Source organism: Bos grunniens, chromosome 18 (genome assembly GCF_055505025.1).
Source record: "Bos grunniens cultivar Pamir isolate PY7600 chromosome 18, Bosgru_T2T1.0, whole genome shotgun sequence".
Classification (NCBI taxonomy): domain Eukaryota; kingdom Metazoa; phylum Chordata; class Mammalia; order Artiodactyla; family Bovidae; genus Bos; species Bos grunniens.
The window spans coordinates 17,985,650-18,003,062 of NC_141182.1; the positions used below are offsets into that span (position 1 = coordinate 17,985,650).

Sequence of the window (17,413 nt, forward strand, 5' to 3'; positions counted from 1 at the left end):
TGCACTCCGCTACCTGCATTGTCCTTCTCAGAGAGTTTGTTTCCCAGAACCCATGGCTGCAACAGAGGGACAGGATCCACATGGGGAAGCCTGCTCCACTCTGACCCCCACCGACAGCCTGACAATGACCTCACAATCAGCCTCTGGCCCTCCTACCCTTGGAGGCCAGTATCCCCGGCTCTGCCCCAGCACTGCCCTTTATGTTCGCATATATGTTCAGGTCTAGAGGAAAACACCGTACCATCTGAGTCATCCAGGACCAGCGACCGGAGGCACAGGGTTCAACAAAGTGGGAGTGGGCCACCTTCCCGCCCACGGCAGGGCCAGGGCTCCACGATGACAGAGCAGTCAGAGGACCTGAAGAACTCCCTGCCTACAGAGAGGAAGCTTGTGTGGAGGTCGGCCGAGGAGAGGCGCATGTCAGACCTGACTCGAGTGTTGGAGTGGCTGGAACGGAGGCAGGGGAAGAAGAAGCAAGCTCTCCAGGTGTGTACTGTCACCAAAAACCTGCAAGCAAGGCTTCATTCAAGGCGACTGAAGCCTGACGTAATGGGGTGAGGGGCAGGTTTGCAGCACGGGGGTGAGGGGTGGATTTGCAGCACGGGGGTGAGAGGCAGGTTTGCAGCACGGGGGTGAGGGGTGCATTTGCAGCACGGGGGTGAGGGGTGGATTTGCAGCACAGAGGTGAGCCAGTAAAAGAGTGCTGGAGGGCGTGGGGGAGATTGCCCACGGGATCAGGCTGTCCTTGTTTGCTAAGGATCCCCACGTAGTTAAGCTCCTACCCTGCCCCAGAGACTGGGAGGTGGGGATGCTGTCTTTCCCGATGTTCGCATTTCAAAGGATGGCTCTTGGCCTGCTTGTGCTCATTGTGTCTGACTCTCTGCGAACCTGGACTGTAACCCACCAGGCTCCTCTATCCGTGGAAATTTCCAGGCAAGAATACCAGGGTGGGTTGCCATGCCCTCCTTCAAGGGATCTTCCTGACCCAGCATCTGGAGAAAAACATTCCTGGATCGTAAACCTGGGCGAGAGGCTGAGAGAAGATTTACATCTCAAAGGGGCAGAAAAGGAATTTACAAGTGTAAATTTTCAAAAGAAATTGTTCTAGGAAAGGGGAGGTCGAGGGTCTACTGTCAGGAAGAATCCTGTCTACTTTCACTGAGGTTTCACTTAATGAGAGACATTAAAGCTGTTTCTGTCAGCGTTTCAGAAGGGCTGAGGGACAATTGCATTTAGGGTCTTGCTGATGTGTCCTTCCCATTGTCCCCAGGCACTTCCAGCCTCGCTGTAGCCCCAGGGTCAAAGGGCATCTTCCACCTCCACTGTCCTCAAGACTCCTGTTAACACAAAAAACCTCAGACGCCCAGTTGAGTCCGACTCTTTGGGACCCCATTGACCTTAAGCCCGCCAGGCTCCTCTGTCCATGGGATTCTCTAGGCAAGAATACTGGAGTGGGTTGCCATTCCCTCCTCCAGGGGATTTTCCTTATCCAGGGATCAAACCTGTGTCTCTTCCATCTCCTGCATTGGCAGGCAGGTTCCTTACCACTAGCACCACCTGGGAACCTCTTCCTTTCTATCCTTCATCGGAACTTAGTTTAACTGCCTGTCTTAGTCCATTTGGGCTGCTACAATCACATGCCATAAACCAGGTGGCTTAGAAACAACAGAAATTTCCTTCTTCCCAACTGAGAGATTGGGAAGTCCCAGATCTTGGTGCCAGCAGATTTGATATCTGATGAAGGCCTGCTTTGTGGTTCATAGATGGCTATGTTCTCATAAAGAGGAGGAGACAGGAGTGCTCTCCAGGGCCTCTCTTCTAAGGTCCTAATCCCATTTATGAGGGCTCCACCCTCATGACCTCACCGCCTCCCGAAGGCCCCACCTCCCCAACATTATCACATTAGGAATTAGGATTTCAACATGTGAATTTAGGGGGAGGGGGCACACGAAACAGTCTGCAACACCAGTTTTCTCTCTTTCTCCAGGAACAACCAGTTTTGCCCCAGTTTCCCTCAAGAGTTCCCCTTTGGTTCCTTCATCTACAGAAGGTCAAGCCACACCCTTGGAAAGTGGTCTCTTCAGCAGAGGAGGCCACCTGATCTTGACTCCCCTGGCCCCCAGATAAAAAAAATGGGTGAAAATGGCATTACTAACAACAGTGATAATTTTACTAAGCATTTGCTGCGTGCCAGGCCCTGTGCTTGGCATTGTAGTGAGTTGTCTGGTCAGCTGCTCCCAGCAAGGCTACAAGGTAGGCACTGATCTTACCCACCAGCTGAAGGATAAGGAAGCTGAAATGAAGAGGAGCTCACAGAGCTAGTGAGGGTCGAAGCCAGGGCACAAACTCAGACGTATCCAGTTCCCAGCTCATGGGCTGTCAGGCCCACCCCCCACACACCTTTGCCACCACCTGTCCTTTCCTGCTTCTCCCAGCTCATCTGCCCCTGCCTTTCACGGGAGCTTCTGTTCTGGTTATGTGTTTATTTATCATTATAGTCATTTACTGAGGGTGGCTCAGATAGTAAAGAATCTGCCCTTAATGTAGGAGACCCAGGTTTGATCCCTGGGTTGGGAAGATCCCCTGGAAAAGGGAATGGCAATCCACTCCAATATTCTTGCCTGGGGAATCTCATGGACAGAGGAGCCTGGCAGGCTACAGTCCATGGGGTCACAAAGAGTCGGACGCAACTGAGCGACTAACACACAATCAGAGCGGTCTGGAGTGCTAGTTTCATCAGATACACATAAACACATCTGACAAACGTATTTTACTCTAAGGATTTACCTACCCTACCAATTACTCCTCATTTTCGGGGGGAGGTGTTAGGGCTTGACTGCTGGGCCTCTCAGAACTCAGTTACAGAAATCTTACTCACTCCTTTGATGAACATACTTGATCCCATCTCTTCCTGCTAAGTTTATATTCTAATAATGTTTTCACAGCTGTCGCTTCTATGTGGCTTTTCTTGTAAATAATTTTGGACCCAGAAAGGGAACAAACTTACTTTCAAAATACAATTGAATCTTCAAGCATCGTTACCCTTTCCAGAAGCATTTGGATTTTGAAAGAAGCTCCTGAGAGAGAGGGTGATGCTTCCGTGGCAGGTCTCGGATGGCAGGTGGCAGGGGACCCTTTAGTGAAGACAGCTGGAGGGGGGCTCTCTGTGGCCCTGTCTCCCTTCTCCTGGCAGTCCAGGCTTCTCCCCTCTTCAGCACTATAACCTCTGGGTTATAGTCTACCCAGAGGGCTGTGCCCCTTGTGAACATCTGTCATAAAAGAAGACCCCTGAGATTTAAGGTCACGGGCACAGGGCCTACCAAGTCAGTTTCTGTGACAGTTTCCTGATGGGTCTGTGGTACCAAATCAGTTCCACTCAGCTTCCTTCAAAAGAGGGGACTGCAGCTACTCGGGCAGCTGTTGAAGAGAGGTTGAAGGTTGAGAGGGGAAGGAGGGAGGTGGGCCACTCTCGGAGTAACTGGACTTAGTTTCTCTCTAATCAACTAGGAGTATCAGCCCTGGACCCAGCTTGCACCCCTTCCCCCACTAAGCCCCACAAAACCCTGAAGGTAACTAGTACCTGCTTCTTAGATGGTCTTTGGACAGCTTCCTTCCACACACCCAGACTGGCTTATCAAAACCCTCCTTCCATTCACAGAGTGCTGCTAACAATCAGGGAGCGCTAAGCACCTCCCCACAGTAATTCATTATTTCCCACCATAACCCTATGAAGTAGCTTCTGCTACCATCCCCATCCTCAGATAAGGGAACTAAACTGCACAGAGAGCCGTCCCTTGCTCAAAGTCACTCGGCCAGACAGCCATAGAGCAGGACTGCAAGCCAGGCCATCAGCCCTGGAGACCAGGTCAGTCATCTGCACAACCCTCAGAACCCACAGCATACCCCAAGGGGAGATCCAGTCAGTTCAGTTTCCCCGCCAGGCTCCAGCACCCCAAGTCTACCCGTTAAGGATGGGCCTGGACGCACCTTTGTGGGCCCCTCCCCTCCTGGGCCGTGATGAAACTTACTAATGAAACTTACTCTCTTACCGGGTTCTCCTGGCAGCTGTGAGAGCCAAGCATACATGCCTCGAATGGACTCGTTGCACTTACCTGGCCTTCCACCAGGCAGACTGGAGCATCTGGGGAAAGAAAAAGGCGGGAGGATTGTGATGACCGCTCCAGGAGGACAAGATGGGATGGGGGTGGGGTGAAGAGAGGAGGGAGCACCCTGGCTGGGCTCGAAGACTGGAGGTCATGTAGGGAAGTGGCAGCTAGCAAGGCCATTTGAGGGCTGGAACGAATTCCTCCCAGGCTGGAGGGTGGGGCCCTCCTGTGGAGGGTGATAGGGAGCCGGTGATGGACTCTGAAGTGGAGAGGGACAGCCACGCCTGGCGCTGGAAGTGGGATGAGGACGCCAGGTGTGTCTGGAGGCAGAGGGGCCACAAGGGGAACAGGAGGACGAGAGTAGGTACTCAGGCTGGGTGGTCCTTCCCCTCTGTGGCGTGCAGGACCAGTCTGTGCCCACTGAGGCGGCCACAGGGCTTTTCTCCCTGTTGTTTCAGAAGAGCAAACCCAAGGTGGTGATAGCCTCGGCAGAACCTGCGAAGGAAGAAAAGAAAACCAAAACTGCCCTGAAACATCAGGGAGCCCGCCGCAGGAGCCAAGGGAATCAACAGGTGGCGTTCTCTGAGCAGGTGACATCACCCCGCCTACCCCAGCCCCTCCACACGAAGAAGGGGGCGCCCACTCTGCTTTTGCACGGAATTGGCTACTTTTTCTTCTAAGTGTGGGGCTCTAAAATTCATCCCTGCCTCACAGTAGCACCCACATAGATCACCCACCCCCTCCAGCCAGCCAGCTCCCACCCAACACACTGTGCAATCCCAGTGGGAAGACCTGCACCCTTGCTGTAGGGCTCGTTCTTCCTGGGCACCACCTCCCTCCCCTAAACCACTCAGGAGTGCCATTGGAAAGGGGGGACAACCAGCGATGGCTGTGGTCTCCAGGGTCCCTCATGAGCTCTAGGGACAGAAGAAAGAAGTTGGTGAGCAGACACCAGTGTGCACTCCTATCCCAGGGACCCAGCACCTAGAGTCAGCCTCTCCTTGGGTCCCCCTCATCTGCCCTTCAGCCAACCCTTGAACTCACTCACTGGGGAATGAAGGAAGCAGAGCCAGAACCCATTACCTAGCCTATAACATCTCTCCAGATCTCCTCCCAGGCCTCAGGGCAAAACTCCAAGGAGGACGAAACCTCTGCCCTCTACCGAAGGCTCTACAGAGTGGAAGCAAAGGGAAAACGCCTCAGCAGCCTGACCCCAAGCACCAACCCCAAGGACACACCCAGGAGATCTGGTAAGGGAAGTACCTCGGTGGGGGGATGCCAGAATTGTCCTCACCGTTGCCTTCCTATCAGAGGGGCCCAGAGACCGCACCATCCTCAAGGCAACACCGTCTATGTCAGCCCCACTCTGTGGATGCAGGAGCCACCATGACTAGGGATCACAGCATCAGGGGTGTGACCTGGACAGGAGACAAGTGGGTGTCAAGCCTCAGCTGGCACCAGGGGGATGGGGGCGTTTCTTCTCAGGAAGCTAGTATCCTGTCCCCAGGCTTCCTGAAGTCATTTTGGTGACATCACCCTCAGGTCCAAATGATCTAACTAGCTTAGATACTGTGACAAGGCACTACAGAAGGTACCACAGCTGCTGGCCCGAAACCTGCCAGGTGATGCTAGTACCCAAGAAGAAGTGGGCTTGGGCTATGCCAGATACTTATTGCTAAGACTGACGATGTTTGAGTCCCAGCCCCACTGATGGGTAACAAACTCAGAGTTGCATAATCCCAAGCAAGCCATTCCATCCATGGGGTCTAGTTTTCACATCCGCAAAATGCGACAATTACACAACCAGCCTCACAGTATAGTGTGGTATTTTAGCAAGTCGAGGCACAGACCACCCTCCACCAGATGCAGAGTAGATGTTAGCAAGGGGCTGCATGCGGCCTCGGTTGCTCAGTCATGTCCGACTCTTTGTGACTCCGTGGACTACAGCCCTCCAGGCTCCTCTGTCCATGGGATTCTCCAGTCAAGAATACTGGAGTAGGTTGCTATTTCCTACTCCAAGGAATCTTCTCAATCCAGGGATCATACCCGCGTCTCCTGCACCTCCTTCATTGCAGGCAAATTCTTTACCACTGAGCCACCTGGGAAGCATATGGAACTTCCCTGTAAACATTTTGCTAACATTCTCAGGTGGGCTGTGTTGGAATAACAAATGCATTTATTGTACCTGGCCTCTTGGGATGGAGGTATATGGTTAAAAAAAAAAAAATTCTGGAGGGGATTTCCAATTAGCTCAAAGGAAGAGGGGCAAGAGCCTTGGAGTAGGGGTTGCCAGTTCTCCTGTGTTTCCCTCCACTCTGCCCAACAAAAAGTTCCTATTTCTTTTTCATTTAATGTACCAAATCCATTGTAACCAAACTGTGGTGACTTGCCAGTTAGAATTAAATATGATTGGCTCTAAATGCAATGCGAGATCCAGGACTGAATCCTAGGCTAGTTATTCAGTGAAAGAATTGGTGAAATCCAGGAAAAAAAACTCTGCAACATGCCCATGTTAATCTGTCATTCCTGGCTTATGTAAGATGTTAACATTGGGTAGGGGGGATGTATAGGAGCTGTCTGTAAGAGTTGTCTTTGCAATTCTTCTCTTCTATAAATCTAAAAGTTTTCCAAAATAAAAAGTTTATTTTCAAATAAGTGGAAGGAGTTCAACTTATGCCCTATGGGAAGCCCCACCCCTTCCCCAAGTGTCCTGTTGTTCTCCCTGTCCTGGTCCTGCCGGGAGGCTGAGCATCTGTGGATCTCACTTCCAGGACTATTTCCTTCTCCCTGCTCTCTGCCAACCCAGACAGGGAACACATCCCTTCTCCCCAGACCTCTCACATGAAGCCATTGTGTGTCAGCAAACTTTACTGAAAGTTTGGGGCAGCAAAGGTAAATAATTACATCATAGATGTACACAGCAAACATATTAGAAGTCTATTATGATGCCCTCTCGTTCTTCAAAGTCCTTTGTCTCCTGCCATCAGGAGATTTCCCTGATGGCTCCATTTCCTGCAGGGCTGGTTTCCAGATGCTTTGCTCAACTCCAAGACTAGGACTAGGGTCAGACAAGCTAGGCACGCAGGACACAAAATTTAAGAAGGTGGTCTCTCTCAGGCCCACCTTGCCCTTGCATGAGCCTGAGAGCAAACACCTCCGTTAGTTTCGCCCCCTAAGTTCCTTGTTCGTCTCACTCTAGTCCTGGTTCTGCCCAGCTCTCCCTCTTTTTCTCTCTTTCCTCTCCCTTCTCCTCTATCCTCTGCCTTCCCTGCCCCACACATTCCCATTGCCTTCTTACCTCAAGGGATCATTTTGTTCCACTGTTTCATTCCACACTCAATGTAGTCTGTGAAAAAAAGTATTTTTTTTCAATGTAGTCTGAAAAAAGATATTTTCCTAAACAAAGGCAGTTCCTTCCCTAAGAGAAACTCTCACACAAGTTGATATTTTTTCCGTCTCATTGCACAAGAATGCCAGCAGGGCAGGCTGACTCACCAGCCCTTTGGTCCTCTGCAGTGCCTCCTGCATCTATCTGCCCAGCCCTGTCCCCCACAAAGCCACCCTGTCGAGAGCAGGCGTCCCTCTCCAAATGTAATACAACCAATGGCCACTGGGGGTCAGCAGGAGCTCACGCAGACAAGTGGGCCGTTGTTCATAGGCATCCAGCAACCACCCGGGCATCCACGTGTGGCACCAGGACTGAGTCAGGGCTGAGTCTGGGCACAGCAAGGGGAACGTACTGTGAAAGCTGTCAGGAGGCCAGACATGAGTGAGCAGGATCTGGTTTGGGAGTCAAGATCAAGACAAAGCAGCCTCTAGGAAGGGTGTAGAGGGAGTTAAGGGCTATGGCAAAAGTCTAAGAAGGATAAGTGTGGATCAAGAAAAAGCTTTCTTTAAAAAAAATTTTTTTTTAAACTTTTTACTTTATACTGGAGTATAGTGGATTAACAATGTTGTGATAGTTTCAGGTGGACAGCAAATACATATATGGGGATACAGAATACATATACAGGGATTCAGCCATACAGATACATGTATCCATTCTTCCCCAAACTCCCCTCCCACCCAGGCTACCACATAACATTGAGCAGAGTTCCCTGTGTTGTACAGTAGGTCCTTGTTAGTCTTCCATTTAAAAAATAGCAGTGTGTACCTATCGATCCCAAACAAGGAGAAATACTCTAGCCAGAACATCTCTTACTAACCTCCCTCAGCCCCACTCAGCACCCAAACAATTGGCGTCATTTTCAAGAACCAGCTGTTTTAGGGTCTTGTCCACCAGTTCTGTCTGTGTAGTTTCCTCTCTGCACATCCCATTATCAGCTTAGAGAAGCCTGTGCAGATTTCTGCAGCTCTCCATGCTACTCTGCCCTGTAGATTCTAGCTGAATTGCCTATTCTCTGTTCTCAACTCAGAGAAATGGCTAGACTCCTGTCTAGGTTTTCTCTACCCATGCTGCAACCCTAAAGCATCTTCCAGCCATCAGCTGGGGCTCTCGTGGGACTCACCCCTTCTGTTTCATTTTCTAAAGGATCACTGCCCTGTATTGCCAACGTCTGAAAAATGCCATTTCACCTATCAGGCCCCAATGTTTAATTGCTTGAGACGTACAGGTAAATCTAGTTCCTATTACCACACCTTGGCTGAAAGCAGAAATCTCAGACTGGCCTTTCCAAAACACAGCCCTAAGTGAGTGCAATCACAAGACATGGAAAAAGTTTACGAAGTTGGATCTGAATTCTTAAAAGGTGACTGTGGCTAAGGGCCACTAAAAGATGCTGGGAAAGCATTGGGAACACACTTGCAAAGTAAATCTTGACAAAATCTGAGCATCTAGGCTAAGAAAATGGAATTCATTTGGCTTTCTCTTCTTGCCCACCTATGCTCAGGGCATTCTATCAATGCCAGGCAAGTGCATATTCCTAATGCAGAGGGTTGGGATGCAGTTACCCCCTCTGTCTCTGGGTGATTATAGAGTCAACCCCTGGAGTCCCAAACACAGCTCACCAGAAACCTAATGTATTTGTTCAGCCATGGACTCAGAAATATGGGACATTTTGTCCAAAAGGGTAGCCAGGACAGGCTCCCAGAAAAAGGCATTGATAACCTGGGTTCACGTTTTCCTGGCATCTTGGTCACATGACTTAATCTCTCTGAGCTTCCACTTTATTATTGGATCAATGGGCGTGATATGGTTGTGAGACTGTAGTGCCCCCTCCCTAGAAAGCCTTTAGAAAACGGCCTGAAATGTGAGTTACTCAATAAGTGTTAGCCAATATGTATAATTCTCATTACCATTCATTTTAGTACTCATCTTCCCTGCATGAGACCTACTTTGATCTAGAAGAGGATCAAATGTCTCAAGAAAGTCCATGGCCCTTTCTCCAAGGGATTTCCATCTGTGTCAATGGAGATGTGTACCTCACGATTCTCCTGAAACATGGTAGCAATTTCCACCATGCATAAACGGACTGCTGATGCCTCCTGACTCCATCACTCTCTCAGGGGCCTGCTATCAGTTTAGAGAGCTGTACTGGACACAAAGATCCCAGTTCAGCCACGGACTCGTTGTGAGCCCTTGGGCAAGTCAGAGCCTCTCTAGGCCGTTGTCCCTCCATTTATGTTATAGAATGTCTAGACTTTCCCAGACGTATTCTGGTAAAATTTCTGCATTTTATTCATGAATTCTTGCAAGTTTACAGGAAGAACAACTTACTTACAAAGAAAAGTCAGATTAGCATCAATCTAGAAATGACATTTATAGACTACTGATTATTACAGTCTCACAATCCTATTCTTAGTCCATATATAAGTTACTGTTAGGGTGAATGAAAGATATTTGCAAAGTCAGAAATATAGGGAGTTTCTCAGCCACTTATTCATTTATCTAAAGAAAATGCTCTAGAAGAGAACAGAGACATCAAATTAGGAAATAGTTGGTTTAAAAATAAAAATCTTGATATGCACTTAAAATCATGTGTTTTTAGAAAGAACAAAAAAGGATAGGCAAAGAAATATGCAAAGAGATGAGGTGGATTTAACGCAAAAACAAACAACAGGGTGAAAGAGAGAGATTTTAAAATGCTAGAGAGAGTAAACTGTAAACCTACATACAACAAAAAACAGTAGTTAAATAAGCATTTAGAAGTGCAAAGTAGGTCTGACAAAAATAGTTAAGTAGGAGACTGCAATATACCTCTTTCAAGACAGATCAAATAGATAATTTCAGGAAGTGCCTAGAAGAATTAACAATGCAATTAACAAACCACAACTTTATATTTGAATAGAGAACACACATTTTTATATGGCCAAAGCATATTCACCAAAAGAAAACTTTAACATTCAAAATAGTAAAGATTTTAGGGCCATTTACAACTCAATAATTAGAAATAAAATTTAAATTAAAAGATAATCTCAACAAAAATTAAGAAACACACTTCCAAAATACCATGATTTCAAAGATAAAAACTAATGGAAATAAGACTGTTTCATACCAAAATCTATGGGATAAAGGCAAAATCTATGCCTAGAAGAAAATTTACAGAGAAAACTGAAAGCAATGGTTCTTGTCTTTATTAAAACAAATAAAAAAGTAATACTTTTATTAATTTAATGACATAGAAGAAATAATTACTATGAAAAAGAGAATTCATCCATTTAATACCAAATAAGATGAATGAAATACAAAATTAAAAGTAGCTAAAAGCATAAATCCAAAGATAGCTTTTTAAAAAAACAAGTGACAAATAGTATGTATAGCATAAGCCTTGTCAAAAGAAGAGTCAAAAATATACAAGATTTTATATGAGAAAGGGTGCATAAGCAAAGGTAAGAAATATATTAAGTGAATTATAATAGAGTGTTGGAGAAGACTCTTGAGAGTCCCTTGGACATCAAGGAGATCCAACCAGTCCATCCTAAAGGAAATCGGTCTGGAATATTCATTGGAAGGGCTAATGCTGAAGCTGAAACTCCAATACTTTGACCACCTGATGCAAAGAACTGACTCATTTGAAAAGACCCTGATGCTGGGAAAGATTGAAGGCTGAAGAAGAGGTTGACAGAGGATGAGCTGGTTGGATGGCATAACCGATGCCATGGACATGAGTTTGAGTAAACTCCGGGAGTTGGTGATGGACAGGGAGGCCTGGCATGCTGCAGTCCATGGGGTCACAAAGAGTCAGACATGACTGAGTGGCTGAACTGAACTGAACTAAAACCCAACATAAATGAATAATTTCTTCTCATACTATAAACTATCAAATGGACATAATAAAGAGTGGAAAAGTTGACTAGAGCAATTCCTGAGGTAAAAATTGGAAGATGGGAGACACCTTCCCACTAAAAAGGCACAGGGACAAAAGGTTTCACACCACGTTCTACCTAACATTAAAAATCAAATAATCCCGGTGTTACTTCAGCTATTTCAGGCTACATAAACATAGACATTTCTATTTTCTCATTTTCCTTGTTATGATTTTTAGATAAAGGTCTGTAATTTAAAAGTGCACATTTCATTTTCTTTCTTTTTTTTTTGCTGGAGATTCAGTTAATTAATTTATTTTTTTTAGTATTTTAAAAACAATTTTAATTAGAAATTACATTCTACATACAGGTCAACACATTTCATTTTCAAATACATAGTTTTTTAAGTATTTTTAATATAATGTATCATTTTGATATTAATTTCTCACTTAAATTATTTCTTCTCTGCAATCACCCTCTGTGTTTTTTCAGTCTTTTAACTTTATTGAGGCTTCCAATGGCTAAGGTAAATGTCACATTGCACTTGAAAATATGTAGGTTATTTTTGAATATCTTTTGATATTGATGTCTAACATAATTCCACAGTGAGAAGAGAACAGACTCTGTATGATTCAGCATCAGTCATTCAGATCATGAAATCTTTGCACCTTGTTTTATGTTCCTGGATATGTTCCAGTTTATGGTCTCCTGATTTATAGTCTATGGGAACTTGAATAGAATTTGTATCCTGTTGTTGTGTGAAAATTGTATAAATCTTAATTGTGTTGAATTGGTTCATAGTGCTTTTCAGGTCTGCTATATCCATCTACTTTTCTGTCTGTTCACTCTATTAATTTTTGAGAGCTTGATAGTGAAACTTCAACTAAAAGTCTTAATTTATCTACTTAAAAAAAGAATTGTAATATAGAGTGGAACCATATGTAACTTGGTTCTGTATTTTCCAAGTCTCCTGTAAATGTGTTACTGTACTTTCATAATTTAAAAATAAGAAAATATAGGTACTTTTGCATTAATTTGACAAGCCACCATGCTGGATGATGCAGGGAACCTGAAGCTGGTGCTCTGTGACAATCTAGAGGGGTGGGATGAGGAGGGAGGTGGGAGGGAAGTTTGGGTGGGAGAAAGCATATGTACACCTATGGCTGTTTCATGTTGCTATATGGTGGAAACCATCACAATATTGTAGAGTAATTATCCTCCAATTAAAAATAAAATTAAAAAAAATAAAATATTAGGCAAAAAGCAGGCCAACCTCACAATAATATGGATGCAAAGTTATTTTTAAAACTTTAGCAAATAGACCTAATGTTTGAAAATATGGCAAATATATCCATCTATGAAATGAATAATAAGCCATGACCAAGTAGGATTTATTATAGCAGCTTGCAAATGGTTAGGATATCAAGGTATCTAATAACATGATTTATCAATAAATTAAAGGAAAGCCATATGATCATTATCAGTAGATGATAGAAAAGCAATAAACAGACAACCAATTATTGCTAATAAAAACCTTATGTAGACTAAAACTGCTGAATATTACAAAGCATTCTAAAAATTCTGGCATACATCATTCTAAATGATGGAATGTTAAATCACTTTATTAAAATCAGAAACAAAATGAAGGATGACTTCCTTCATCATTATTGACACTGTTTTGGAGAGTGTCAAATGCAACATGTCAAGAAGAGTACATAATTTTTACAAATATTAAGGGGAATATGTTTTCATTTTTCTCCTGATATGACTGTCTTTCTGCAAAACTCCAGAAATTCTAGGCCCAAAATGATACTATATGATGTGGTTGTTTGTGTACTAGAAAAACAAAAATTTTACCAGTAGTCTTTTCTGTATACCAGTCCCACCAGTTAGAAATGGGAAGAAAATACTCGTGCAAGCAAAAGTCTGTAAAATACAGAAGAGTATATTTAACAAGAAAATAATTAAGGCCGCCAAGCTCTAGTCCCAGCAGTATTCCCCTCAGTACAAACTCCATATTTGGGCAGCAGCAGACCCTCACTATTTCATTTAATTTATGTGTGCCTTTCTGCACACTGTTCCTCCCGCCCAGCCATGCTCCTCCTCCTGCCTGCAGTACTTTCCTTCCTTTTTATCATATGATAAACTGTTCGTCCTTTAAAATCCCAGTTCAAAGTTGATCTCCTCTGATACCTTCTTCTAAACCCCCTTTAGGCTAAAGTTCACTTTAGGTGAATTTTCTCTAGGGAAGGAGAGAAGATTGGGAGAAGGAAATGAATGAAAGGCGGAAAAGGGAGAGAGTAGAGAAGAATGAGAGACAAGGAGAAAGTAAGGAGGATAAGATGAATAGGGATTAAACAAATGCTGAATGAGAAGCAGCCAAGTTCTTGGCAAGACGTTAGATCCGGTAAGGTTTGAAGCCCATGCAGCCTTCCAGGCCCCATCCCCTTCCTGTCCACCTTACCACCACTCCAACCAGGACCTAACTCCCTGGTGACATCTAATTTCAGACTTAGACATCAAGGATGCAGTCGCTCAAGAATCCACTCAGCGCCCAATGCAATACCGTCGACAAAGCGTCATAGAACCCGTATTACAGGACACTGCCTTTGCCCAGCGGAAGTCAACCGTCTTCAGAGAGTGGGGGGGCAAGATACCTGATGCCTCTTATGAGCGTAAGCTGAAAAGCCTCATGGAGAAGGGCACAGAGCCCAAGATGGAGATAATGAAGATGCTGAAGCCGGAAGAGGTGCTGAGCTGCCGGTAAGCAGCCCTGCGTGGGTAGGGCTGGGTGCTCCCTGTAAGACCAGGCTCTGCTCACGGCGGTCTGTGGCTCAGACACCTGGGCTGAGCCCAGAGCAAGGGAGGGTGGCTGCGGCATGTGCGGGCTCCGCTTTGAGTCCCAAAGAGCTGAAGCCGGTGGGTCCACTAACGAACACGACATTTAGGTGCTGGCGTTTTGATGCCCTGCCTTAGGACACGTACACATCTTTCCCCAAATTTCTGTTTGACAGAAGAAACCATAACTGTTACTCACAAAGGAAAGAATGAGTTGTTTGTGGCCTTTCCTTTTAACAGGAAACTCCCCTAAGTTCCTTTATGCTGTCGAATTGCTGGGACAGTAGCCACCATTCCCAGGGGCTGCCTGCTGTATGTTTGGGGTTTCAGACTCTAAAGTGACCATAAACAAAGTCGGAAACCATTTGGCATGTATGCTGTTACCAAGGGGTCTCCCTTCTTGCTGTTCTTTGTCCTAGTTATAAGACCCACTGGTTTTCAGCAACACCAAACAGCAAGGCTTCTGCCCCCAATCCAAGCATCCCTCCCCAGCCTGATGTTACTCTTTACTGTAAAGATGTATCTGACATGGTTCAGAAACTTCAGTAGAGGATATAGGACAACAGAATAAGGTAGTCATCTTTGTAGAGTTCACAGCAGTGAACTCACCTGCAGGTTTCAGACACCCGGCATCCACAGGCCCCACCACACAGTCCTGGTCTGCTGGCTGACTGGCTGGTGGGTGGATGGGTGGAATGGCTAACCAGCTAAAAGATGGGCAGCAAGCCTTGTTGACTAGAGGGGGTTTCTGCCTCCTGCCACTTCCATGGCTGAATGACTTGGCCATGGCTTTCAGATTGATAGCATGGTTTTAATTGACTCTGGTCAAAGATAGTCTTCCTGGGTTCCATTGCGGGGAGAAATGAGACTTGGACAGCGTAGGGGGGAGAGAATATTTGGAGATGGCAAAAAACAAGCCATTAGAAAAACATCCAAAAGAAGGATGAGATTGTCTTTTGTGATCTTAGTGAGGGCGCACAGGTAGCTGTGTGTGAGATCCTCCCCCCAGGGGCTGGGCTGGTCAAGGAGGGACGGGGTGGACTGTGGCTGGAGCCATCAGGGAAAGGCAGGACTGGTGGGAGCTGCCAGTGAGACCAAGGAAGCTCTGGGCAGATCTTGAAAAAGAAGGGAAGTTCACTGGTGGCCTACTGCTTAGGATTCCAGGCTTTCACTGCTGAGGGCCTGGGCTCAATCCCTAGTCAGGGAACTAAGATCCTGTGGGCCGTGGGTACGGTCAGAAAAAAGGAAAGAGACGGGAGACCATTTCCAATGGATGGAAAACCCAGTGTCTGCAATATACTACTCTTTCCCCACCATGTGTAGCAAAGTAACCAACCAGAAGGTGGCCTAAAAGCAGCCTGAGTCGGGGGCCTCCCTCCTTATGCTAAAGCTGAGAGCAAGGCCAAGGTTGATGGTGGGACAAGGGACATGATGGCAGAGATACTCTCTAAACCGCATGGCAGAGACGGCATCAGTCCTATCCTTCAGTTACAAGTCAGAACGCTGGGGCTTTAGCTAATATTTTAAAATGATGCTTTAATTTTAATTGTTTGAATACTATTAAAAAATACTCACCTCTATTTCTACAACTTTCTCAGCCTTTATTTCCACTGTCCTGTATTTCCCCCAGCCCTTGGCCTCACTCAGATTATACACACGTGGCAGTGACAAGAGAAAACACCTCACAATTTGCATTCAGGTTTTTCCTCCCCACTTGGCATGACGTCACAGCCGTATTGCACCTTCTTCTCGAAAATGATATTTTAACATTAAAAAGATTTCTTGAAATGAATATTCCATTGTTTGCTTGACATCCCTCTACTGATGGAATTTATTATTTTCTTATTGTCAATAACCCCAAAATAAATACTTTTATTGATATGGATTTTCTTCCATTGACTTCTCTTCTTGGGATAAGCTGAGGACCAGAGTGGAACTACTGAATCAAAAATACTGAACTTTTTTGGGTGGAGAGGCAACTTGTTTGGCATAAACATTGCCAAATTTATTTCCAAAAGAGTTATGCCATTTTTCTAGATTCCATATATATGTGTTAATATACGATATTTGTTTTTCTCTTCTAGAAAAAAATGTTACTTATGAACCTATTTGCAGGGCAGGAATAGAGACACAGATGTAGAGAATGAACTTGTGGACACAGTGGGGAAGGAGAGGTTGGGACAGTTTGAGAGAGCAGCATTTGCACATACACACGACCATATGTAAACTAGAGAGCTAGTGGGAAGCTGCTCTAGAACACAGGGGGCTCAATTCAGCGCTCTGTGATGACCTAGATGGGTGGGATGGGGTGGCTGGGTGGGAAGGAGGCTCAAGAGGGAGTGGGTATGTATATATTTATGGCTGATCCATGTTGTACAGCAGAAACCAACACAACATTGTAAAGCAATTATTCTTCAATTAAAAACAAATTTTAAAGAGTTATGCCAGTAAAAACTCCCACCAAGTCTTTTATGAGACCTCTGTCAGCTCCAGAAATGTCTGGAGAGCCAGTCCTTACAGAGGTCCCCACACTGACGCTGCTTAATCTAAGCTCTTTTCAATAAAGTTTGGAGCTGCGGTGACTCCACCCTCAACTGACCTGTTTGGCCTTGTCTTGCACAGATACCTGAGGTTATCCAAGAACAACATTCGAACCTTGCTCAAGCTGTGCAAGGATGCGGGAATGAACGTGGACATCCACCCCCACATGATCGAAGGAGAGATAGATGCTAAAAAGGTGTTCAACCAAAACATCAGTGTAGCCCTCTAAAGAGCCCCTCTCCCTGGCCGCCTCGAGCTCCCTCTGCTGTTGGATCCTCAGCCTCCAGATGCCACCCTCTGGTACACCACACTGGCCCTTCAGACCTGGGCCACCCCCTTTAGACGGTAGCAATTAGGAAACAAGGCTAGACTGCTTGCATCATTGTGTTGATGTAGTATTTTGTCCTTGTCATCAAGTCAGAACCAACGCAGGAGAAACTATGGGTTTTCTCCCCACCTCCCAAAGAACACTCCTTAGAAAAGAAATCTTCTAAGAGAGAAATGGGAGTCCAAAGTCTCCAGTCTCTGTACAGAAAAAGTCTTAATGACCCAGATAAAACGATGGTGTGAGCACTCACCTAGAGCCAGACATCCTGGAGTGTGAAGTCAAGTGGGCCTTAGGAAGCATCACTGTGAACAAAGCTAGTGCAGGTGATGGAATTCCAGCTGAGCTATTTCAAATC

At 45.7% G+C, this 17,413-nt stretch overlaps 1 protein-coding gene across 1 annotated transcript; it reads left to right on the top strand.

The window, feature by feature from the left end:
• Positions 1–229: 229 nt before the first annotated feature.
• C18H16orf78 (chromosome 18 C16orf78 homolog) lies at positions 230–17,103 on the top strand. The gene is made up of 5 exons (XM_086349485.1): positions 230–486; positions 4,568–4,696; positions 5,212–5,356; positions 13,862–14,114; positions 16,812–17,103. Exons 1-5 carry the CDS (start codon positions 337–339, stop codon positions 16,957–16,959), a joined length of 825 nt encoding a protein of 274 aa, XP_086205611.1. The 5' UTR covers positions 230–336; the 3' UTR covers positions 16,960–17,103.
• Positions 17,104–17,413: the final 310 nt, after the last annotated feature.

What these genes read in the sequence shown, in the direction of transcription:
- C18H16orf78 (XM_086349485.1), top strand. Translation starts at nt 337, where the DNA reads ATGACAGAGCAGTCAGAGGACCTGAAGAACTCCCTGCCTACAGAGAGG. An exon ending in GGACACACCCAGGAGATCTG is followed by an intron (nt 5,357 to 13,861) that starts GTAAGGGAAGTA and finishes ATCTAATTTCAG; the next exon opens with ACTTAGACATCAAGGATGCA. An exon ending in GAAGAGGTGCTGAGCTGCCG is followed by an intron (nt 14,115 to 16,811) that starts GTAAGCAGCCCT and finishes TGTCTTGCACAG; the next exon opens with ATACCTGAGGTTATCCAAGA.